The 25,488-nt window shown below is 48.4% G+C and overlaps 1 protein-coding gene across 1 annotated transcript; it reads left to right on the top strand.

The window, feature by feature from the left end:
- Nucleotides 1-1,832: 1,832 nt before the first annotated feature.
- Nucleotides 1,833-21,874, top strand: LOC309346874 (arylacetamide deacetylase-like 4). The gene is made up of 4 exons (XM_081871170.1): nt 1,833-2,046; nt 14,360-14,573; nt 15,705-15,768; nt 20,844-21,874. Exons 1-4 carry the CDS (start codon nt 1,885-1,887, stop codon nt 21,613-21,615), a joined length of 1,212 nt encoding a protein of 403 aa, XP_081727296.1. The 5' UTR covers nt 1,833-1,884; the 3' UTR covers nt 21,616-21,874.
- Nucleotides 21,875-25,488: the final 3,614 nt, after the last annotated feature.

Here is a 25,488-nt window from a genome sequence, read left to right as displayed (position 1 = left end):
ACAAGGGGGGTGCCCCCCTTCATGCCCCCCCCATTTAGGAAGATAGACTAAAGGATTCCACCCAAGGCCTGAAACCACCAAAGTTGTGACGTTTTGCTATGGGGAAGGCAAAACCTGCCAAGGCAGGAAAATTCCTTTCCAGCCCTTCAACAGTGACCCTGGTGTAGCAGTGCCTGCGTACCTGTGGAGAAGAGGTCAACCTGCGAAAGAAGACTTAACTGAGGGAGGGGAGGGTGGGAGAAGCTGTGGAGCCAACTTCCGCTTCGCCGGTAAGATTCACCTTCTATTGTGTGGGCAGGACGGTCCCTCCCCTGACCTGGCCAATCCCCTGGCAATGCCTCCCCAGGTGGGCTTGGGCGATTGGCTGAGGTAGGAGGAGACCTCCAGGTATCCAGCCTGGGGAGTACGAAAGCAGCCTAAACTACCAGGAGTCACACTGGGATCCAGGGGGCTGCGTGCGACCACGCAAAAGGCGCCCCCATTTGATGTGGGAGCGGTCATTTTCATATATCTATACAGTGGTACCTCTGGATACGCACACCTCTGGTTGCGTATCCTTCAGGATGCGAACGCGGCAAACCCAGAAGTATTTTTCTGGGTTTCACCATGCGCGCATGCGCAGAAGTGCTCTACCACACCGCGCGCATACACAGAAACAGTACCGCCGGTTGTGAATTCCTCGGGATCCGGCTGGAGCTCCGGAATGTATCCTGTGCACAACTGGAAGTACCACTGTATTTTTTTTTTCAAACTGCAACTTGTCACAGTAGTCCTGCCAATGTTTTTTTTTCTGTTTTCAATTTGTTTGCAAATATTCAATATACCATTTCCATTCCTTTATAAAAAGTTTACTATCCTGATTTCATATTCTTACGGTAAGTTTTTCCATTCCTGCATAGTCCATAGGTTTTGTATACATTCTTCTTTTGTCGGGGTTCCATCATCTTTCCATTTTGGGGGCAAATAACATTCTCACAGATTTTCCAAGCAGAAGCTAGAAAAGAAAGGCAGCACAACTTAGGTTCCAAAGATGACAAAAGTTTCAGATTTATTTGCATAGAAACACAAATATGGCCAAGGACAATGTTTCCCCCCAAAAGCTTGATCTCCGCTTTTGGTTAGCACATCGTGCTCAGAATGGTGTCAATCCCTAAGTAGGCCATTTGAAATAGGCCCGGTGTCTTGCGCTAGCAGCAGTGGTAGATTTGGGACTTTCAAATTTCAGCGGCACCATGTGCAATGCTAAAATTCGGCGCCCCCTGCCTCTTGCACTCCCAGTGCAGCTGAACCAGTTTTGCTGCCCTATAACCACCTCTGCCAGCAGATTCTCCCTACACTGCCCTTCTAAGACCCTACATGTGTGGAAGGATGCACAAGGGCCAGGATAGACTTGGAAGGGACCTTGAGGAACATCTAGTTCAACCGCTGCCATGCTGGAATATGCACTTGTCTCATATGGGGATTGAGCCTGCAACCTTGACATTGGGGCAGCCCAGGAGATGGCTTGCCAGCAGGATCCACACACCCCAGTCTTCCACAAGGAAAAGAGGAAAAAATTCATCAGCCTAGCATTGGGCAGATGCAAGGCGGGGGGGGGGATGTTCCCAATCATCCAGAGGATTTAGTGTCACAATGCAAAAGCAATGCAATGCAGTTTGAAAGTTCAATACAAACAATTTACATACATAACTGAACACACAATTGCATTTATTTATTTATTCAGAAGAAACAATAGTATTGCATAAGAAATTCCTGGAAAAACAAGGGTGTGATCAATTGGTACAGAATTGCGACAGCAGAACTTGGAATTGCATGACAGCAGAGAAAATAGTTGTCAGGAATCAGCCAGTTATTCAGTCCCTCCAAGGCTTCTCAGGAAGGAAGATGGATCTCTCCACGGTGATGCTGACATTTGTGATCTGCTTCCTCCTTTCCCAGGTGGTGCTGATTTATCGTGAGGTCCAGAGAACAGATCTCCCTCCAGGAATCGATGGACCTTTCAAACTCTTCCTAATTTCCATTATGTTACACTCATCCCTGCGTATGGTAAGTTGGATGGACTTTGAACCTGGAGTTTCTGTGGGGCAGCTCAGTCGCTAGAGCATGAGACTCTTAATCTCAAGGTTATCTGCTCGAGCCCCACGTTGGGCAAAATATTCCTGCATTGCAGGGGGTTGGACTAGATGGCCCTTGTGGTCCCTTCCAGTTCTACAAATTCTATGATTCTGCTATTTTTTTAGTTGCATGGGGGCTGGCCAGCCAGGAATGATTCAAACAGGCAACATGTTTTAGGAGGTGCAACCCCACCCACCCCATCATAGAAAAATGGAATTGTAGAGTTGGAAGGGACCACAAGCCCAAGCACCACTCTGCAAGGCAGGAATCTTTCACCAAATGTGGAACTCGAACCCAGGACCCTAGGATTAAGAATCTCATGCTCTATCTACTGAGCTAGCCAGCCTGAAGGATTCATGTATTAAAACTAGAAATCTGTGCAAAAATTTCCAGTTCTATTTGTGAGCGCTTGTTTGTGGAGGGACATCTATCTCCTCCACAGTTCAAATACAGTGTTGATCATCAATGTGACTTCTGGAGGATGCTTTGTGCTATGACTTCTAGCATCCCCAGCTAGCAGGACTATGCTGGCAAAGACTGTCCTACACAGTGGCATAGCGTGGGTTGCGAGCATCTGGGGCCATGTGTGGGGTGAGGTGGGGACTATGGAGCTGCCTAACAGTGTCCGCATCACCCAAGAGATCACAGCCTCAGAAACAAGAGAAGAAGATTCTTTCTGCTATCTGGAAAGTCACACAGAGAAGCCATTTTCAACAGAGCCCAGTGACAGAAGTATGCAGCTGTATTTAGGCAACACCGGGTGTTGAAATTTTGCACCCAGGGCAACCGCACCTGTGGCCTCACCCCATGTTATGCCATTAGTCATGCAGTTCTATATTGGGGCTCATCCACCTTTCTGCTTGTCCATTGCCTAGAAAGCAGTCATTTCCCACTTTCCCCACACTATCCAAAGGTTTTGCCTTTGTCTCACCGCTTTCAGCTGATTCCCTGGTGGCACGCTGGAATGCAGAGTTAACCAGGGCTATTGACTGTCTGGCTCCGAAGTGCCCTCTCCGACTGCATGGAGCCCGGACAGCCCCGTGGTTTTCTCCGGAGCTGAGGGCGATGAAACAATCGTTGAGACGGCTAGAGTGCCGGTGGCGGAAAACTCATTCTGAATCAGACCGGACACAGGCTCAACGTTGAGCCTACCAAGTGGCAATGGCGACGGCGAAGAGGGCCTTCTTTGCTGCCTCCATTGCATCTGCAGAAAACAGCAGCAGGAGACTTTTTCAGGTGGTTCGCAATCTATCGGAACCACCTGTACCACTGGGGCCTGGTAGGGACCCCAAGATCTCCTGCAATGCTTTTGCAAATTTTTTTGCAGATAAAGTCACTCAGATTCAGAAGGAGGTAGACTCCACCGTGGGAGCAGGGCCAGGGCAGGAGAGTGCTAGAGTTCTGTCTGGTCCTGTTACATGGGATCAATTCCAATCTGTTACCTCCGAGGATGTGGACAGGCTGCTTGGACAAGTGAAACCAACCACCTGTCTCCTTGATCCTTGCCCATCCTGGCTGATAAAAGTGAGCCGGGAAGGGCTGGGCGATGGGCTCTGTGGGGTGGTGAATGCTTCCCTCTGTGAGGGAGCCTTCCCAGACCTGCTGAAAGAGGCGGTCATTAAACTGCTTCTTAAAAAAACATCTTTAGACCCAGCCAATTTGGCCAACTATAGCCCAGTCTCAAATCTACCATTCTTGGGCAAGGTGATTGAGCGGGTGGTTGCCGAACAACTCCAAGCACGCCTGGAGGATGTGGACCATTTGGATCCCTTCCAATCGGGATTCAGGCCTCACCATGGGACTGAAACTGCCTTGGTCATGCTGGTTGATGATCTCCGGCGGGCTAGGGACAAAGGTGAGAGCTGTTTCCTAGTTCTGCTGGATCTCTAAGCGGCCTTTGACACCATCGACCATAACATCCTTCTGGACTGTCTAGAGGGGCTGGGGGCACTGTTATACGGTGGTTCCGCTCCTTTCTCCTGGGACATGTCCAGAAAGTGGTGGGGGGGGATGAGTGTTCAGACCCCTGGGCTCTCACTTGTGGGGTGCCTCAGGGTTCCATCCTCTCCCCCATGCTTTTTAATATCTATATGAAGCCGCTGGGAGAGATCATCAGGGGGTTTGGACTGGGTGTTCATCAGTATGCAGATGACACCCAGCTCTACCTCTCCTTTAAATCAGAACCAGTGAAGGTCCTGTCTGAGTGCCTGGAGGCGGTTGGAGGATGGATGGCGGCTAACAGATTGAGGCTGAATCCTGACAAGACAGAAGTACTGTTTAGGGGGGACAGGGAGCGGGTGGGTGTGGGGGATTTCCTGGTCCTGAATGGGGTAACTGTGCCCCTGAAGGACCAGGTGCGCAGCCTGGGAGTCATTTTGGACTCACAGCTGTCCATGGAGGCATAGGTTAACTCTGTGTCCAGGGCAGTTGTCTACCAGCTCCACCTGGTACACAGGCTAAGACCCTACCTGCCCGCAGACTGTCTCACCAGAGTGGTGCATGCTCTAGTTATCTCCCGCTTGGACTACTGCAACACGCTCTACGTGGGGCTACCTTTGAAGGTGACCTGGAAACTGCAATTAATCCAGAATGCGGCAGCTAGACTGGTGACTGGGAGTGGCCGCCGGGACCACATAACACCGGTTCTGAGAGATCTGCATTGGCTCCCAGTACGTTTCCAAGCATGATTCAAAGTATTGGTGTTGACCTTTAAAGCCCTAAATGGCCTCGGTCCTGTATACCTGAAGGAGCATCTCCACTCCCATCGTTCAGCCCGGACACTGAGATCCAGCGCCGAGGGCCTTCTGGCGGTTCCCTCATTGTGAGAAGTGAGGCTATAGGGAACCAGACAGAGGGCCTTCTCGGTAGCGGTGCCCGCCCTATGGAAGACCCTCCCATCAGATGTCAAAGAGATAAACAATTACCTGACATTCAGAAGACATCTTAAGGCAGCCCTGTTCAGGGAAGTTTTTAATATGTAATGCTGTACTGTTTTCAACACTTGATTGGGAGCTGCCCAGAGTGGCTGGGGAAACTCAGCCAGATGGGTGGGGTATAAATAATAAATTATTATTATTATTATTATTTTCCCCAGAAAACCTGAATGCTATTTCTTCCAATTCAGACATAAAGATTGGGTTTCTCTGGGGTGAGGGAGTGCCAGGGCAAATGCCCTTTGTTGGCTGAAAGCAGCTGTGCTCAGTGTCGTAGCGTGTGTTGCCCAGGGGGTTGTGCCTCCTGGTGGACTGGGCAGCTGGGGATGAGTTGCGGGGATGAGTTGTGCACTGGGGGCCCCCTTTGCCCTCGGGCACTTTCCCATACTACATCACAGGTCAATGACATGCATATTCCAACCATGCAAAAACCCTTGAGAAGAGTGCAGAGGATGACCAGTGAAGGAGGAGAGGCTGAGAGACGGGAAAATGGCCTAGGAAGAGATCTTGAGGGCCAGAAAGAGATTTAGAGGACTGCATTAAGCCCCTGAGCCAATGGATTTCCACTGCTGCCTGGACTGAGTAACTCCAATAAGACAGCAAAAACAACAACACCCCACAGCAACAAATGCATGCCTGTATGATTTAATGTCACCATTAAAATGATGGTTCAGTCAGTAAAGCATGCGACTCGTAATCTCAGGGTCCTGAGTTTCAGCTCCATGTTGGGCAAAAGTGATCCTCATGGTCCTTTCCAACTTTATGATTCCAAACTTCTAACTTAAATGGATTGAAGTGAACTCAGCAAGCAAAAAAGTGGGAAGGGTTCTGCTTCGTCCACAAGTGTGGTCCTTTTGGACTAAAATGTGGACATCTCCCCCTCCCACCCAATACTTAATAGGCTTAACAAGTGGGTCTGATACTGTTATGTGTTATGGCAGCCACAAACAAACATGCATGAATAAGTGGGAAATAGTATTGCCAGATCAAAATCTCAAAGAAAATGTTCACAATAAGGGTGAACAGTCTACATAACAAGGCAATCACAGTCCTTTGGAAGATGGGCTATTTATGGCAGAAACTGGAGGTAGGTTTCCAACCATTTCCCTGTTAAAAGATCTAAGGCTTTTAAATCTGCATAAGGCAGATATCCAACAGGTGCAACTATTCCATTACTGTATTGGAAAAATCAAGACCAATTGAATTGTAACCAGCAAAAGAAGAAGGTGGGTTTGGTGACGGGGCTTGTGCACAGCAAGGGAGGGAGGCATGGGGTGTGTGTCTTGATTTTTCTAGCTTAGGTTTTAGTTTGATGATCCCATGCCTCCGCTAAAATCACAGGGCTTCCTTTCAGTAAAGGAGTTCAGGTTTGCTACCACTCGCTCACTCAAGCGCTGCTGCTTCCAAGTAAGGATCGTAGCTGTGAAGCCCGCTCCTCTGCGCCCACGAACTCGCGACAACGGTTCTTGCTTCCGAGTAAAAACACATACACTCCCCAGCCGGTTACGGTCCTCCTCCTCCCCTCTCTGCCTAGCAACTTCCCCTGTGGTTTTCCCTCCCACGGATCTCCCCCTTGTGCAAGTGAATCAGCAGCCGGGGGTGGGAAGGAGGTTCGCTCCATCCATGCGCGGGGTGCTCGGTGCGTCTTTGCGCGCCGTGAAGTGAACAGAGGAAGCGCCCTCTCGAGTTCTCCCTCCTCTTGCCCTTCTCTGCTGCCCCCTAAAAGGTGGGGATTGCCGAGATAGAGACGCTGCCCTGTCATCTTCTCATACAGAGGCTCCCTCCGACGCGGGACCCACCTGCTTGCAGTTCATCTGCCTGCCCGTGGTGCCTTGGGAGCTTCCAACGCCCCGCCAGACACGGTTGCGTGGCGAGTGGCCAGCATCCCAGCCGGCTCCACGGCTCTTCGCTCTTAGCCCTCACCGCCGCCGGGTGGACTCTCGCGTTGCGGTGGCTGGCCGCTGGATCATCCAGGCAGGGGCAACGGCTAGCTGATGGAGAATCTTCAGGCGGGGCGGACAAGAACGATACTCTGAGAATAATTTGTCTCACCTCTGATTAGAGGTGTGTGGGAGGTCACCCGGAGACAGCAGTTGCTGCGGATGCAGCAATACCATTGCAACACCACGCAGAGATCTTGGAAAAAGGTAAGTGGTTTAAAAAAAGCAACGCCGATGGAGTGTTGCAATGCCCTCGTGGAGATTCTCCCGCGCAGGTAAAGCCAAGCGCATCCGCCGGAGGTCACTGTTCATTCATGTCAGGGGTTCAGAAGGAGAGACACAGGAGGGGGAGCAAATGGAGAGTGAGGAGGAGGAGTACGAGGGGGGAGCAGGCAGTGACAGTGGAAAGAGTTATTCCACAAGCCTCTCCAGCGAATCGGAGGACTCACAGAAGGGAGCACCGGTGGCCAGGGCGAGGGGGGTTCCAGGGGGGAAGCCCCAGGAGGAAGGGGCCAGCGGGGAGTCCCTGAGCAGCAGTTGGAAATCAGGACCAGCTTCCCCACCAGAGCGCAGTGGGGAGGGGGAGTCCCAGGAATCGGGACCAGTGCTCTCACCACCAGCGGGAGGAGAGGAGTCAGGTTTGGTCACGCCCACATCAGGAAGCGGGGAAACGGTCAGGAGGAAGGTTACCGGCTGGGCGCGCGCGCCAAGTTCAAATGTACAGGCGAGCGGCACAGCAGGGAGCCCGGGTAGGGAGCCAGGTCCTAAAGCCCGCTGGAAGGAAGGGGAAGACCAAGGGGGGTCAGCGTCAGAAGAGTCCAGGAAGGAGGAGACCCCAGAGGGCAGAAAGACCCAGCGAAGGAAAGAACAGCGTAGGAGGTGGAGCCGGGCGAGGATCTTAAACTGGTGTGGGAGGAGCAGTGAGTCAGAGGGGACTTAGCCGGTCTAGCGTCGAGACGTGGGTCTGCGCGCCCAGAGCCTTGAAATGGAAACTAAACTTCAATAAAGATTTTGTATATTATATCCACCGGGCGTTGGTCCTCTGTGAGCTGGGATCTAGAGGCAGACCTGACAGTAAGTCCCCTCTCACCATCTTTCACCAAGAACCTCGCAGCGAGGGGCGAAGATTGGTGCTTAACGAGCTCACAAAAGCAAGGCAAGATGACTACCGAACAGCAAATGGCAGCCCTGCAAAATGCAGTGACGCGACTCAACGAGGAGATACTCGCATCTAGGAGGAGGGAAGACGAAGCAGCTGCTGCCTGCAAGGATCTACAAGCCAGGTTGGAAGCGCTTACAAAGCAGGGGCACCCCCCCCCCCCAAAGCCAGAGGGGATTGGGCTGGAGAAGAGAGGGGGCAGCCTTGTGTCTCATTTCGATGGGAATTTGCAGCAGTACCCTAACTTCCGAGCAGACGTGCTGTTTGCGCTGCAATTGCTGGATAAAGACTTTAGAGATGAGCAGGAGAGGGTGGGATTTATATTATCTCATTTGCATGGAGAAGCAAAAGCGTGGCTGCGCAATCTGTGGAGAGATAAGGATCCGGCGCTCCGAAGTGCGGATGCCTTCATTAAAGCCATGGATTCGTGTTTTTTATCAACAATAGACATTGATATCGCCAGAAAACAGATACATGGGCTGAAACAAGGGAGAGCCATGGTGAGGGAGTATCATTCCCGCTTCTTTGGATTGGTGAATGCGCTGGGATGGGAAAAAAATTCAGCTGCAGTCAGAGACCTTTTCTGGGAAGGGCTGAATGGAGCTGTAAAAGACGAAATTGCAAGGGGGGAGAGACCCCAGACCACCAAAGACGTTGTGGAGAGGGCACTCACGGTGGGGGTTAGGCTGGAAGGACGCCCTTGGGACAAGGAGGAAGGGCATTGGGGACGCACGCCAGCGAGAGGACCGCCCCCCTTTCCCAAGGAAGCGGCGCGCGCTCGATCCATGCCTCCGCTGGGAGAGGGAGAGGAGCCGATGGAGATAGGTGGTGCTAAGGCTCAGTCCACAGCCGGAGCCCTAACGCCGGGAGCAGTCAAAATGAAGCCTCCTAGAGGGACCAGGAAGTGCTACATCTGCGACAGTGCTCAACACATGGCGAAAGAGTGTCCCCGGAGGATCCACAAGCACACTGCAGCCTCAGCAACAGTAACAGAATCAGTTCAGCAAACTGCACCACAGCAGGGAAACGGCACTGTCTGGCTGGAAGTGGAGCCACTGGGGCCCAGCCAGACGTATCAGTGAAGCAGTCCCCAGGCATCTTACAGCCCACAGACCCCCTCCCACCCAAACCAGTGGTGCAGCTCACCGCATCCCTCCAGCTCCCAAATGGGCTCACCGTGGAAGTCCCCATTTCCATTGATTCTGGGAGCAATGCAGATTTTATAGGCATGGAGTTCATCCAGCAACATGGCATAGCCCTTCTGCCAGCGACGGTACCTCTGAACGTCGTCACGGTGGACGGCAGAGAGCTACTGGGAGGGCAAGTGCTACAGCAGACACCGCCAATGGTGATGCGCATTGGTAATCACCGCGAAGTCATCAGCTTCAACGTCACCCGCCTGTCAGACACGCCCATAGTGTTGGGCATGAGTTGGCTGGATAGGCACAGCCCGGCATTAGCTTGGTACCAGCGTCAACTAACCTTCGGCTCCTCCTACTGCGCAGAACACTGCATCCTGGCTAACCCGGAAGATGAGGGGCAGGAGGATGGACCACAGCTGAACTTGGGCATCCTGCAAGCAGTACCTAACAAGTACAAAGAGTTTTTGGAGGTCTTCTGCGAGAAAGAAGCGGACAAGCTGCCTCCCCACAGACCCTACGACTGCAAGATTGACCTCCTGCCGGGGGCAACGCTCCCGAAGGGGAAACTGTATTCCATGTCGGAGGATGAATTGCAGGAGCTCAGGGAGTTCATAGATCACAACTTGAAGCGGGGATTCATCCGAGAGTCCAAGGCGGTGGGGGGCAGTCCCGTATTTTTTGTGGGGAAGCGGGACACGCCCCAGAAAAGGCTGATCGTTGATTACCGTGTCTTAAACCAGAAGACCAAGCCCTCAGCCTTCCCTATGCCCAAGATCGATGACTTGCTAGCGACGGTGAGGAAGGGTCGCATCTTTACCAAGTTGGATCTGCGGGGAGCGTACAATCTCATTCGCGTGCGCGAAGGTGACGAGTGGAAAACGGCCATGTTTACGCCGCTGGGCACCTATGAGTATAGAGTTATGCCTTTTGGATTACAAAATGGCTCCCACTGCTTTCAAGCATTCATGCATCATGTCTTGGCGGGTCTTCTCTACAAGAAGTGCGTCTGCTTCCTGGACGACATCCTCATCTTCTCGGAGTCGCCGGAGGCTCACGAGAGAGATGTCAGGGAGGTCCTGCAACGGCTGCGGGAGCACAGACTTTATGCCAAGCTGGAGAAGTGCCAGTTCGACAAGACGGAGGTGGACTTTCTGGGCTACAAACTGTCCGACAAGGGACTCGCCATGGACAGTACCAAGGTACGTGCAGTGCTGGACTGGAAGAGCCCACGCAATCGGAAGGAAGTCCAGAGGTTTGTTGGCTTTGCCAACTTTTATCACAAGTTCATCAAAGGTTTCGCCATGCAGACAGCGGCCATCACCGACACCCTCAGTGCCAAGAAGAAGAAATTCATCTGGACGGAGCAGGCAGAGCAGTCCTTTCAAAAGCTCAAGAATCTCTTCGCGTCCGAGGAACACCTGCTACACGTGAACCCCAGCAGGCCCATGAGAGTGGAGACGGACGCCTCAGACAGGGCCGTCGGGGCTGTCCTGTTGCAGCAAGACCACCAGGGGGACTGGAGGCCGTGCGCTTTCTACTCCAGAAAACTCAGCAAGTCGGAGCAGAACTACACCATCTGGGACAGGGAGTTACTGGCCATACATGCAGCCTTCAAGGCGTGGCGGCACTTCCTCGTCGGAGCCAAACACACGGTGCAGGTCCGTACAGACCATAAAAACTTGGAGTACTGGTGCACGGCGAGGTTCCTGAACCAGAGACACATCCGCTGGGCGGAGTTCTTTGCAGATTTCGACTTCAGAATAGAATACATCCCTGGAGACAACAACATCATGGCGGATGCGCTGTCCAGGAAACCGCAGTATCTCGAGGAAGAGGCACCGGCGGCGGCCAAGCACATGTTCGCACCGAAGGCGTGGGCATGCGCGTCAGCCACGGTGGACCTGGACGCAGTGCGGCGCGCGCTGCAGACGGACTCCTTCGCGCGAGCCAAGATGGAGGAGGTCCGTAGCGGCACGGTGAGGGACGACGACTTCCAAATACGCGATGGCCTGCTCATCCGCAAAGGAGCCCTCTACGTACCGGGAGACAACCTCCGAGCGAAAGTCCTACAACAGATGCACGACGCGCCCAGCGCGGGACACTTCGGCAAGGAGAAGACGGTGGACTTAGTAGCCAGAGACTTTTGGTGGCCCAAGATGAGAGGGGATGTCGCGGAATACGTCAATAGGTGCGACACCTGCCAAAGGGCCAAGCCAGTACACCAGCCGCCGGCAGGCCTGTTGGAACCGCTACAGACACCGTTCGAACCATGGGAGAGGGTGGCCCTGGACTTTGTCACAGATCTGCCCAGCTCGAGGGGCAAGACGGCAGTACTTGTGGTAGTAGACTTGTTCACCAAGATGGCCCACTTCATTCCTTGCGCGAAGGTGGCTACAGCCGAGCAGACCGCCAAGCTGTTTATAGACCACGTGTTCAAGGTACACGGCCTGCCACGGTCCATCCTGTCCGACAGGGGGCGCCAGTTCATATCCAACTTCTGGCAAAAGCTGATGGGTTTCCTGAACGTCAAGGTCAGCCTGGCGTCGGCGCGACACCCGCAGACCAACGGGCAGGCGGAGAGAGTCAACGCCATTATGCAGCAGTACCTGAGATGCTACGCAAACCAGCAGCCCTCGACCTGGGTGGACTATCTACCGTTGGCCGAGTTTGCCTACAACAACACGAAGCACGCGTCCACGGGGGTGACGCCGTTTTTCGCCAACAATGGGCAGCATCCCAGAACCTTCCCGGGTTTGGAGACAGTGAAGGCAGGGGAGCCGCAGGGAGCAGAGGCCGTGGCAGCGGAATTGCAGGAGATCCACGAGCAGCTCAGGAGGCAGTTAGAGGTGGCGAAACAGGCTTACAAAGTGCAGGCAGACCGACACAGGAGAGTGGGGGAAGACATCAGGGTAGGAGACTGGGTGTGGTTAGCGGCCCAGGCAGTTCCAGCCAGATCGCTGGCCAAGAAGAAGCTGGGGCACAAGCAGCTAGGGCTGTACCAAGTAGAGGCGCAGATCAACCCAGTGGCCTTCCGGTTGACACTCCCGGAGGGGTCCAGAATGCACCCGGTCTTTCATAGATCAGTGCTCACACCCTACAGAGAGCCCCACAGGTTTCAGGCACCAGGGACGGCGCCAGACCAGCTCAGGGAAGCGCCCAAAAAGGGGGGGTCGCCGAGAGGGGAGCCACTCAATGAAGCCACAGAGATTTTAGACTCAAGGTGGGGGGAGGACGGGATCGAATATCTTCTCACCACAGAGGACACCCCGGCCAGCGCCAACAGGTGGGTGCAGGATTACGCATTGGAGGAGCAGTGGCTCAAGGAAGAATTCCATACACTTTTCCCGCACAAGCCCATGCCGGCGGGCCTTTTTGACGACTGTCTGTTCACACCCACACACTCAGCCAGCACTTTCCGGGGTTTCTCTTCAGCTGAGGAATCGACTCCGGGAGGCAGTTCCCCAGAGGGATCACTCTCAGGGTTTGGCACGGGGGGATCTTATTGGTGGGAGGACCAACCCGAAGTGGGCTGGCGCAGAGACATGCCGAAGGGACCCTGGGAAGTGGAGTCACCTCAGGCGACAGAGGGAGAGGGGGTTTTGGGTGATTTGGGGGCGGCTTCAGATTTCGAACACACCGCCCAGGAGATGGAAGCGGAGGAAATCGCCGTCAACGAGCCCATGGAGGACTTCCCGGACTTATCACGCTGGATGCACGCCTCGGGGGACGAACTGTATCCTGAAATTACCCCCACAACACTGGAGCACCCGGAACCCGCACCTGAAGAGGGGGAGGGGGAAGGGGGGGCTTCGAGGGGGGGATGGATGTCAGGGGTTCAGAAGGAGAGACACAGGTGGGGGAGCAAATGGAGAGTGAGGAGGAGGAGTACGAGGGGGGAGCAGGCAGTGACAGTGGAAAGAGTTATTCCACAAGCCTCTCCAGCGAATCGGAGGACTCACAGAAGGGAGCGCCGGTGGCCAGGGCGAGGGGGGTTCCAGGGGGGAAGCCCCAGGAGGAAGGGGCCAGCGGGGAGTCCCTGAGCAGCAGTTGGAAATCAGGACCAGCTTCCCCACCAGAGCGCAGTGGGGAGGGGGAGTCCCAGGAATCGGGACCAGTGCTCTCACCACCAGCGGGAGGAGAGGAGTCAGGTTTGGTCACGCCCACATCAGGAAGCGGGGAAACGGTCAGGAGGAAGGTTACCGGCTGGGCGCGCACGCCAAGTTCAAATGTACAGGCGAGCGGCACAGCAGGGAGCCCGGGTAGGGAGCCAGGTCCTAAAGCCCGCCGGAAGGAAGGGGAAGACCAAGGGGGGTCAGCGTCAGAAGAGTCCAGGAAGGAGGAGACCCCAGAGGGCAGAAAGACCCAGCGAAGGAAAGAACAGCGTAGGAGGTGGAGCCGGGCGAGGATCTTAAACTGGTGTGGGAGGAGCAGTGAGTCAGAGGGGACTTAGCCGGTCTAGCGTCGAGACGTGGGTCTGCGCGCCCAGAGCCTTGAAATGGAAACTAAACTTCAATAAAGATTTTGTATATTATATCCACCGGGCGTTGGTCCTCTGTGAGCTGGGATCTAGAGGCAGACCTGACAATTCATTTTAAAACTGAATGGGAAACAAAACAAATGAGCCCCAACCCGTTCCATTCCGTTGACATATTAGAGTGATAGGGGCATTCAAATTGCACCACCCCCCTCCCCCCCAAAAAAAAATCTCCTGGAGTATCTCAACAGTTGTCAGTGATGAGAAAAATCCCTGTCCTCAGACTTGCAACCAAAATGAAATGACACAAAAGGTAAAAGAGGCAGAGGGAGGAAGCAAGTTCGGAGATGTAGTAATGATATTTTCATACCAAAATGTCACAGAAGATATTACAGACTGCATGAAGCTGTCTGAGTCTCCCATTGAAACCAAAGGGGAAATGAAAACTAGGGGGGGGGGGAATGAAAACAAAGAGAACATTTAATGAATGGAATTGGAACAAATGGAAATGAAATCAATTAAACTTCTGAATGAATCAACAAAGCTAACTATGCTTGATACTAGCTTCTGTTGCTTTTTTGTTTTTTTCCAAACAGGGATCTATTTTGGAGAAGTTGGGAATCTGTACAAAACCGACACTCCTTAAATGGAGTTCCTCTGCAATGCCAGCAGGGAGCGAGCCCAGACTCTACACTATCGACACAAAATTTGACAATGTGACTGTGAGGATTTATCAGCCAAAGGGCCTATCCACAGGACAGAGAGGAGTTATCTACCTGTATGGAGGAGCTGGCTTATTTGGGAGCATAAGTGAGTCATTCTAATTTAACTTACAACCAGTGTGATCTGTGTGGGGCTCGATCTGGAAACTGCATCTCGTGCACAGTGCTGGGACCAGGTTGTTTAGTAGACCAACCGGACAAGCAGATATTACACCTGTGCTGAAGCCACTCCACTGGCTGCTGATCAACTACCGGGACATGTTCAAGGTCTTGTGGTTAAGATCAGGACAACTCAGGAGCAGGTTACCTGAAAGGCCACTTATCCATTACGTAGGTCGTTTATGGAAATTCTAATCAGGGCACCGCATCCTACAGAATATCCAGGGCTGGCCCTAGATATTTTGCCAGAGAGAGAGATAAAGTAACCCTGAGAAGAAGAGTTCACTGTATATGGGGGGAAACTATTCCACATTAGGTATCTGCTAAGTGTGTGCATTTCAGAAATGGATAAACAGATAAGATGATTTCACACACATGGTATCCTTTTTTCTATGTAGCTCAAGGTATAATTAATAAAGCACCCCTGATTAAATCCTATTCTTATCTCCTTACTTCCAGTCTCTTAGCACAATTGATGGATACCAAATTGGAACTATGGTGACCAGATTTCTAACTAGTGAGAAAGGCTAGAAGCAAGTATTGCCGAATCGGTACCCTCCAGCCTTTGTGAATTACAACTCCCTCTGGACCATTAGGATAGCCAGGGCTGATGGAAGTTGTAGTTCGATGACATCCAGTGTAGTCCAATCTTTTCTGTGAACTGCCCTGAGACCTCTGGCTATAGGGTTGGTATATAAACTCAAATAATAATAATAATAATAATAATCTGAAGGGCAACCCCTGGCTCAGAGAGTCAGAAGCCAGATTTATCGGTTTGTCATATAGTAGGAAGAAAGAAGAGGTACATGCAGGAAATGCCTAGGGGAGGGAAATAATCTTTGACAACGAGGGTATTAGTTTGACTTTGGGGCCTTGGGATCTGGATGGGTGGAAGGCTGGGTAAATAGGAAATATGGGGATTCTCCTCTGGCTCAGATACAAACAGAGCCACAAAGAAGACTTGGGGTTGCGTCGTACTCGTCTCACATCCACATTAATGGAGAAATGTGCATGCCATTGTGTAAAGTATTAATACACTGAAGGTCTTTTTACTATCCAGAAGCTTATCGGAAGCTGTGCCGCTACCTTTCCAGAGAAAGTGAATCAGTGCTTGTGTGTGTTGGGTAAGTCTACGTATTCCTGCATTCATCCTGGATATCCTGAACAGCTGATAAGTGTGGAAGCAGGTGACACCCCCCAAAAAAAAATTACTCCCAAAAGCAGTGGGGGAATTTGCCACTGGATTGTACAGGGTTAGCCAATGCAGTGTCCTCCAGGTGTTGTTAAATGCCAAGTCCCATCAACCCCAGACAGCATGATTTATGGTCTGGGCTTATGAGAGTTGTCGTATAAGTTGTTGTGCGCGTGGGGCTGCAAGCAAGGGAGGGACTCCCATACATTGATGGTGGCAGTGTGACAAGCTTACTGGGTTTGGGCAAATTACTTTTGATGTCGTTTCTCATCTTGGTCTATCCCTGAACTCAAACCCTGCTCCGGCCCTTCTGCCACTAGATCCTGATCTAGATGCTCCCATTATACATAAACCGCTGCCCATTTCCCAATGGAAAGGTCTCAAAGGTCCATCTATGATGGAATGGCAAGGAGAAGTCTGAGGTTTGGCTCTCTTCAAGCATCTTACATAGCACAGAAGGGTGATCAGATTCCCAGATATAGAGGCAGCGGATAAAATTCCCTCTTCCCTCCTTTCGTACAGGTAAAATATGTTTAAATCTCCCCCCTCCACTCCTGCAATTTAGAGGGGGAACTGCTTTTCTTTATTGGTGTTGGGTTTAAATCTTCGCAGAAAGTCTTTAAAGGTTTCCGCTTTTTGATCTCTTTGCTTTACTCAGTCTACAAGAAGGGGGGCAGACTTCCTGTTTATACCCTCCCCTTTCGGTGTCGAATTTGTTCAATTTTTCTCAAATAGCTCAGATTAAACCTACTCACGGGTAGTTGTTTTGTAATCCAATTGTCAGGAAGAAGTCAGCGCTCTCCGCAAACGGCTGTGCGGCTTCACTCCACGAGAATAGCAGTTGGCTCTCAGCACCGCGCCGCTCACCCCGTTCCGTTCCGAAGCCTTTAAAAAGGCTTTTTTGCAGTTCGGGAGGGGGCGCAAATGGTGCCCACTGAGTCCCACGCTCACAGGCTTCACCCGCCTGTGATTTTTGAGGGTCCCCGCTTTGCCGCAGTGGCAGGACCCGAACTCGTGAAGCTGGTCCCTCCGGAGCTCAGAGGGAATCCGCCATTACGCGTTGGCGCTAACCCCTTAAGGCAAGGAAGAGAGCCGAGAGTTAAGTACTTTGAAAGCAACTCTGCAAAAGAGATACAGTGTTTCTGGTCTTCTCCTTCCTGAGAGTAACATTTTAAAGTAACAACTTTTAATGCAACTGTTTAAAGTAATTGTCCGGGGACATTGAAACTGTGGCTTTTAAGTGACTTTAGAACTTATAAGGACTTTATTTGTCTCTAAAGACTTTTACATTGAATTGGTCCCCCTAGAGGAATACTGATATTGCTGCAACAACATTTAAGCAATTGGAAATTTCCTCTCCAAAACAAAATCTTCCAGGCGTGGGATTGACCTTGGAGTCTCATGAGAGTGGCATGGCAGATGATAAAGGAAAATTAGAGGCGGCACAGGAAAAAACAACTGGCACCAGATCAGGCAGGCAATTTTGAGATACTTTGGCTCAGAGGAGGGCCTCAACATCTGGCTCTGTTAGTACACAAGGAACTGCTACTTTGCAAACTAAATTAAGAGTTATGTCAACTGAAGATGTTTTGAGCCTGAGATGTTAATGAGTCTTTGGAAAATTTGGCAAGACAAGTAGCAGAAACAAATAAACAAGTGGCCGAGACAAATAAACAGGTTGCTGAGGCTTCAGCAAAAATAGATGTAAATACCATAAGTATCAATGACCTGGGAAAAAAGGTCAGTTGTAATACACAGTCTATCGAAAAATTAATAGAGGAATTGGCTACAACTCAGAAAGTAGCCGACGAAGCCAAAGAAACTGCTATTGCCGCTCAGGAGAAGATACTACCAGTATATAAGAAGCTGGAAGATCATGATTTGACACTCTCTATGATAGAATTACATGATAAGGAGAGAAATCTGAGAATCAGAGCAATACCTGAAATTGAGAAGGACAACTTGGCCGACTTTCTTACAAAAGAATTTACAGACTTCTGGCAACAGGACTTGGAGAAGGAAGAATTTAAGATAGTGAGTGCATTTAGAATTGGGAGAAAACAGAGAAAGAACAAGGTCAGAGACTGTCTGATTACCCTTCAAACAAAAGAGGAAAGAGACAAAATTTTGAATTTGCACTACCAAAGAACTTTGGAAATTGAAGATTCATTCGTGGAGATCTATAAGGACATCCCAAAATACATTTTGGACATAAGGACCAACTACAGAGATCTAGTTACCCTACTGAGAAGAAACAGAATACTCTTCAGGTGGGAATTTCCCCAAGGCCTATCTTTTAAATATAAAGAAAGGAAGATAAGAATAAAAACAGTACATGACAAAGATAAGTTTCTGGTGGACCACAGAGAAGACCTGCAGAAAGGAGCGGAATCTGGAGAAGACCCGAAACCACTGGACAGAGGAATATTAAACTTAGCAAACCTATCATTTGGACTACTTGAACCAGAGAAAGAGACACCACCGACAGAACAACTTATTGGAAAACAAAACTCCAAGGTGGTTGTCACCAATGGAAGCGAAAGCTTTTAAAAGACTCAATATGGAGTCCAAATGGCCAAAATACTGGGAAATTTTGGAACAAGAGGGAGACAAATTGAAATTGCAGAGCTTCGAGAAATTAAAAGGCAAAGTGCGAGACTGGCTTCATTATTGTCAGATAATGGAGGCTTATAAATTGGACAAAAAAATTGGATTCCAGGTGGAAAAATCGAAATTAGAAACAGAATTGTTAGAACCCAAAACTAAGATTTTGTCAAAGATGTATAACTTGCTGCTGAAATGGAATACTCAGGATGAAACGGTGAAATCTGTAATGATTAAATGGGGACAGGATGTTGGACACAATATTATTCTGGCTGACTGGGAACAGTTATGGACCACCGGTTTGAAATTTACGGCATGTAATGCCTTAAGAGAGAATATTATGAAAATGATTTACAGGTGGTGCATGACCCGAGTCAAGCTTGCAAAAATCTATCATTTGCCGGACAATAAATGTTGGAAATGTAAAGAGAATGAAGGTACATTCTTTCACCTTTGGTGGACATGCCCAAGGATTAAGGCTTTTTGGGAAATGATTTATAATGAAATGAAAAAGGTATTTAAGTATACCTTCTTGAAGAAACCAGAGGCCTTTCTCCTGGGCAAGGTCGGCCAATTGGTGCCAAAGAAGGACAGAACTCTCTTTTTGTATGCGACAACAGCAGCAAGAATACTCATCACAAAATATTGGAAGACACAAGATCTATCCACTCTGGAAGAATGGCAGATGAAGATGATCGACTACATGGGACTGGCAGAATCCGAGACCAGGGAAAAGAGTCGGTGGAAGAAGACTGGAAGAAGTTTAAAGACTATTTCCAGAAACACTGTAAAATTAAGGAATGCTAGAGGAATGTTGGATAGTAACTAAGTGGTTTTCAGCTGTAATGCTTAAGAGATAGAAAATAAGGATAGAAAATAAGCAAAAGATCTAAAGGTGAGGATTTGCTGAACAAACAATTTTGAACTGGAATATAAGAAAGGGTGGTATGAGGAGGTCTGGAAAGTAAGGTAAAAGAAAATATGTAAATGGAATTTATACATGTTCTTTTTGTTTTTTTCTTGTTTTTAAATTGTTTTTAATATTCTGTATTTTTGTATTTCTGTTTTTTGTTCTTTTTTCTGTTATTATGTATTAACCCTGAAAACTTTAATACATATTTTAAAAAAATAAATAAATGCTTTCCACATTAAAACAACAACAAAAAACAACAACAGAAGGGTGAACAGAGGCCAAACTAAACATGACCCTTTTGACAAGGTGTAGATCAGCTGTGTGAACAGATGTCAGTGGCAGACCACCAGGCACACATACTGAGTTATGAAGAGGCTGTGCCACATATAGATGAAGCCTTTGCAATGCATTCAGTGATTCATTTATGTGGCAGTGTCCTGGTCAAGCTTCCTTCTTATATGTGACTGGGGAACTCATGGAACACAGGTATTGCTGGAGTTGATCAATGTCATCTTATTATAAGACCAATGAATATTCTAGAAAATAAAAATAAAGAAAACAGAACCAGCCATTTGCCTCCTTGTCTCAAACTGTTTGCAGGCTTTAGGTCTCCAAGAGTCAACATAATACTGAAAAAGATACACTATATATAAAGTGCTTTGACAATATCATCAGCTTTATTAATCAGCAAAACAAAGTAAATTGATGTTTCTGGTTTTTCTTCTTCTGTACCTGTTCCTGAAACAGTAAGAGAAAATTACAGTCTAGGTTTTTCACCCTGTTACACCTAATCTATTTCTATGGCAACTCACTGCTACAATTATATGGTGGAAACATGTATCTGACATATTGAATATTTTATGAAAGAATCCCATGCTCTAAGGCAGTGTTTCCCAACCTTGTGCCTCCAGCTGTTTTTGAACTACAACTCCCATCATCCCTGACTAGCAAGACCAGTGGCCAGGGATGATGGGAATTGTAGTCCAAAAACAGCTGGAGGCACAAGGTTGGGAAACACTGCTCTAAGGCAGACATCATGTCTGCTGTGTAATTGCCCAGGGTGTAAAAATCATTTGCTCAGGATAGTAAATTTTAATTCAGCGAGCCTCTTTTGGTTTATGACTTGTGTACCACAGCAGCGCTAGAACCACAGCAGTGTTTACTGAAATTTAAAATTAAATTACATTGTGAAGTTGTTGACCTTTTGGAAGTTCATTAAGGCTTCCCATAAACATCTGGTTGGCCACTGTGAAAACTGGGTGCTGGACTAGAATGTCCCATAGCCTGAGCCATCAGTGCAGACATTACTCTATGCATTTTTCTACATTGGATAGGGAACAGTCGTACCAAAGTTGGAGAAGGGCAGATTCCAAACGCTGACTATGTTTCATTTCACATATTGTTTTAGAAAGTGTGAACTAGACTGGTTTGTCTTTAACTAAGAATAGGATTGACTTTCTCCCCTGCCCCTTCTCTCCATCATCTTCTAGGCAACGTTTGGCTCCTAAGCACCGCTGTCCAACACAAATCATGGACTGCATCACCGCCACTGAATACTTTTTGAAAAATGCAAGTGATTATGGGGTAGACCCTAATCGTATTGTCATTGCTGGTGACAGCACTGGGGCTGGAATTGTTCCCCTTGTCTGTCAACATCTGTTAACAAGAAAGGATCTCCCAAAGGTCAGAGCCCAGGTCCTGCTCTACCCAAATATTCAAACACTGGACTACAACTTGCCATCTTATCAGCAAAACCGAAATGTCCCCATCCTGTTCACAAAATGGACTGTTGAATTTGACCTCAGGTTTATGAATGTGAAGCTAGCATATTTGGATCAAGTCCTGAAGGGGGCCCATGTTTCCGAAGAAATGAAGATGAAATACAAGAAATGGATCCATGCAGATCATATCCCGGATGAGTTTAAAGTCAGGGGCTACAAACCACCCCCGCCAGTCCCGTTTTCAAAGGAGCTGCATGAAATGATGAAGCTTTCTTTTGATCCCAAGCACTGTGCTCTTCTAGTGGAAGATGACATTGTGTGTCAGCTCCCCGAGACCTTTATGTTAACCTGCGAGTATGATGTGCTTAGGGATGATGGACTGCTATACAAAAAACGGTTGGAGGACAACGGTGTGCCCGTAACTTGGCACCATGCAAAGGAAGGATTCCATGGGATTCTAAGTTCAGTTGATTGGTTCTTTGAATGGCCATGTGGAAGGGTGGCAGCAGAGCATGTAACAAGCTTTATAAAACGATTCTGATCAAAAATCTGTTCTCTTTCCCACATAAAGACTGTTCATTTTACTGCATGCAGTGCACTCGAAGAAAATGTTATGAAAACGATGTACAAATTGTATTTAACACCAGCTAAACTGGCTAAAATGTACAAGACAAGAACTAACGAGTGCTGGAAATGTAAGGGAAGGGAAGGTATCTTTTACTACATGTGGTGAAGGTAAAGGCTTTCTGGGAAATGGCATGTGATGAGTTAAAGAAAATGTTTAAAAATACTTTTTGTTACTGGGTGTAGTGGGTGAAGAGATACTAAGGGAAGATAAAAGACTGTTTATGTATGCAACAATCGTGGCAAGAATTATTTTAGCCCAAAAAAAGGAAACAGCAAGAAGTACCAACGAAAAGGAGTGGCAGATGAGGATTATGGACTTTGCAGAACTGGCAAAGCTGACAGGAAAAATCCAAAACCAGCACGATCAAGTATTCCAAAAGCATTGGAGTAAATTTATACGATATTTGAAAGATTATTGTAATCAATTAACAGCACTAGCAGGGTTGTCCGATGACCTGTAGTGAGAAATTTTCTACCTTTCTATTTTTATTAAAATTTTGAGACATTCTGTACTAAGTCTAATTAGAATTAGAATTGAAAAACTTATAAATAGCAGTGATATAAAGGTTAATTTCGAAATCCATGAGGTGGAAGGGAAAGAAATCGACGGGCTCTAAAGAGCCAGGGCGGTATAGTGGATAATGACGATGTGAATGTATAACATTAAATGGAATAATAATAATAATAATAATAATAATAATAATAATAATAATAATAATAATAATATACCTCTCATCCAACTTTAGGGTGCCTCATTTAGGGCTGTAGAATGCGCATTATTCTGAAAAGGATTCCTTATTTGTGATTGCGTGTTGGAACCGGTCTGACGATATAGTATGTTACATTTGGCCTAATCTCAGAGAGTTATATATAAAATGTTTGTCCTAAGCAGAGTTGTTGGCATCTGTCTTGGGAGACAAAGGAGTGCACCTCCGAGGATGAAGTCAAATCAAAGTGATCTCTCTGGGGCGCAAGCCTGGGCGATGCATGTGGAGGTCCTGGACCGCCTAGACGACAAGACCTCCCTCTCAGCCTCACTGATGTGGTCCAAAGGAAAGCAGAGCAATACGTTTGTCACCAGCTTGGCTGCAGGAGTTGCTGGAAAGAGGCGTAGAAGGACCCATCGAACCTAGGGTTACCAGATGTCCCTGGTTTCCGGGGACAGTCCCTAGATTTGCAAATCTGTCCCCGGACAAATTCCGTCCCCGGAATGTCCCCTGGAAACGTGGCAGCGGCAGCCTCAGGTCTGGCTGGCTTCAGGAGCTGCCCGCTGCCGTGCCGCCCACCATTTTTCCTTGCCGGAACTTCCAGCCTGGAGCCAGACTGCTAGCGCAGTTGGTTCTGGCAAGCTTCAGGAGCTGCCCGCTGCTGTGGCGCCCACCATTTTTCCTTGCTGGAACTTCCGGTGAGGAAAAATGGCAGTTACCACGGCAGCGAGCAGCGACCAGGCTGGCTCCGGGCTGTTGACTGCCGCTGCTACCGTCACTGCCAAAGGGGAGCCGGTGACGTCGGGCAGTACAGATCTCCTGTCCCCTCCCACCTTTGTTTTGACTGATAGGGGAAGGCTCGGGATTTGCAGGCGGGCAGCCGTTGCCCAGTTTTTTAAAAAAAAACTCTGCGCATTTATGTTTCACAGGGTGCAAAAGAAGGGCTTTGCACCTTTATACAATATGCATGTGTTCTTGGGCCCAGGATTTTTTGCCTCACCATCCCCACTACTGACTTCCTGTTGCTACTCAGCTTCAAAAAAAAAATAAAAAATTGTCCCTGGATTCATTGGAAAAAAAATCTGGTAACCATAATCTAACCATCTTATGGATGCCACTCAGGATTTGTGTAGCATTTACGGTACTCTTTAGCCTGTATTAGGGAACTTGGAGACAGTACTGAGCCAAAGCTGGGGCTTATGGGGAAACTTTAAGACCCCTAGGAATTATACTCATATAAGTAACTGCTTCCTGCCTAGAAATTTACAGCCACCTTGTCACCTGAGGCTGGTACCACAAAACTCAAGGATGCCCTACCTTCAGTTCATCTCTTTAATGTAATATTTGGCAGCAGGACTTGTCACAGGGATGTTTCATGCTAAAGTTCAAAATGAGTTTAGCCTCTTGTCCTCTTGAAAGGGTTAGGGCCATTGAGAGTTGTGTCTCAGGGAAATGTATAAAACATTCTTTAACTTGGTGGGTTTTTTGTCCACTCAGTTCTCCTACAAATCTGCTTCTGCTGGCTTTTTCAGGCAGTGATGCACCAAGCCCATCTCACTTCAGGAGTGGGTTGAGGTTTATGAGAAAAGTGTATTATAATGGCTGGTAAAATCTTCCTTGTTTTATTGTGTTCTGGTGCTGGGATTCAAATGTTCCTGAACCTCTAATATGATTGATTTTAAAATAAATTATATGTTTTGCATTGGGTTACAGAATCTTTCCTGTTTCTTCCTATTTAAATAAATTCTGCTGCTATAGAAACAGCTGGTGTGAGTTATTGGAAATGGGCTCTGATTCTGATTTCAGTGTTCTGAGCTATTTGGGGGGTCATGGAGGCTTCTGGGGGAAAATGTCCTTCCCATTTTTTGGCTGAGGATTTGCAGAAGGGAGAGAGAGCTGAGGCACATCTCAGTCCTAGAGGGTCCCTGAAAGTTGAGTTGTCTAATTTGGACTCCTGCTGCAATGGTCAAAAGACTTTGGGACAACAATGCAAATTTATAATTCTAGGGAATTTAAGATAGCAAATACTCCAATATTTTTATCAGCAATAACTGATGGTAGGGATTCCCCCTCCCCCCATTTATTGAAAAGGAGAATGCTTTGTCTTGCAAGAGAAACTGTGGGTTTTAAGTTTTGCTTATTCATTTATCTACTTTATTGGGGTATTTATGTATGTTAATTGGTGTTACTTCTATAGAGATGTGCAGTTTGATTGGTTTGCTAAACCTTTTCATTGTAAGGGTCTGAGAACTAGATTTCAGACTGTACAAATGTGCTTGATTAACAGCCCCATTTGCCTAACCCACCCTGCAGGGTTTCTATGAGGCTAAACCATTGGAAAGCTGTGCAATCATATTCCCTTTCATTGCAACTTCTTCTGCCTCTTGTAAGGTAAGTGGGAGGTAGACCTTTAGCTTATCTGACAAGAGCAAGAAGGAGAGCACTAATTATCTGTTACAAATGAACACACCTTACATTACCAAATCCTCATCTCATAAAATTGCAACCAGCATTGCTCCTGTTCCAGTTTGGGAGGCTGGGGAGTCCGATCACATACCAATGTATTTTGACTCCTTCCAGCTGCAGCAAATCATTCCTATCATTTCTACAGACCTGCTAATGTCTAGGGTTGTGTTGGAGGCACAAGATTCCACTTCCCTACTGCTAAGAGTCTTTCCCAATTGAGGTCAATATAGAAGTTTTTATCCAACCCTTTCACATATAGAGGTGTGGCACAGTTGATAAGAAACTAGCATCCATACCCTCACCCTTAGTCCCGCTTCCTTATATATCACAATTTTGGTTCAATATCTACTACTCTTTCCATAGTGGGACTCCATTGCCTGCAAGACTGTTATGAAAACAATGTGTCACTTACAGGCTCACAACTCTTGGAACACTTGGAAGATTCAGGAATGGATTGGTTCGTACCCACCAATTTATCAGCATCTTAAAAGACCCTCTTGTGCACAGTGTAACTACTGTAGCCCTGAAAGCTTCAGAATATCTAGAAGTAGAAGCACCCAGAAAGGCAAGGTCTCTGTGATATATTCCCTGCTGATACAATCCAGTTCTTTCCA

This window comes from Podarcis erhardii (genome assembly GCF_964252035.2).
Source record: "Podarcis erhardii genome assembly, chromosome: 7".
Lineage (NCBI taxonomy): Eukaryota > Metazoa > Chordata > Lepidosauria > Squamata > Lacertidae > Podarcis > Podarcis erhardii.
This window is presented reverse-complemented; position numbering and strand designations above follow the sequence as displayed.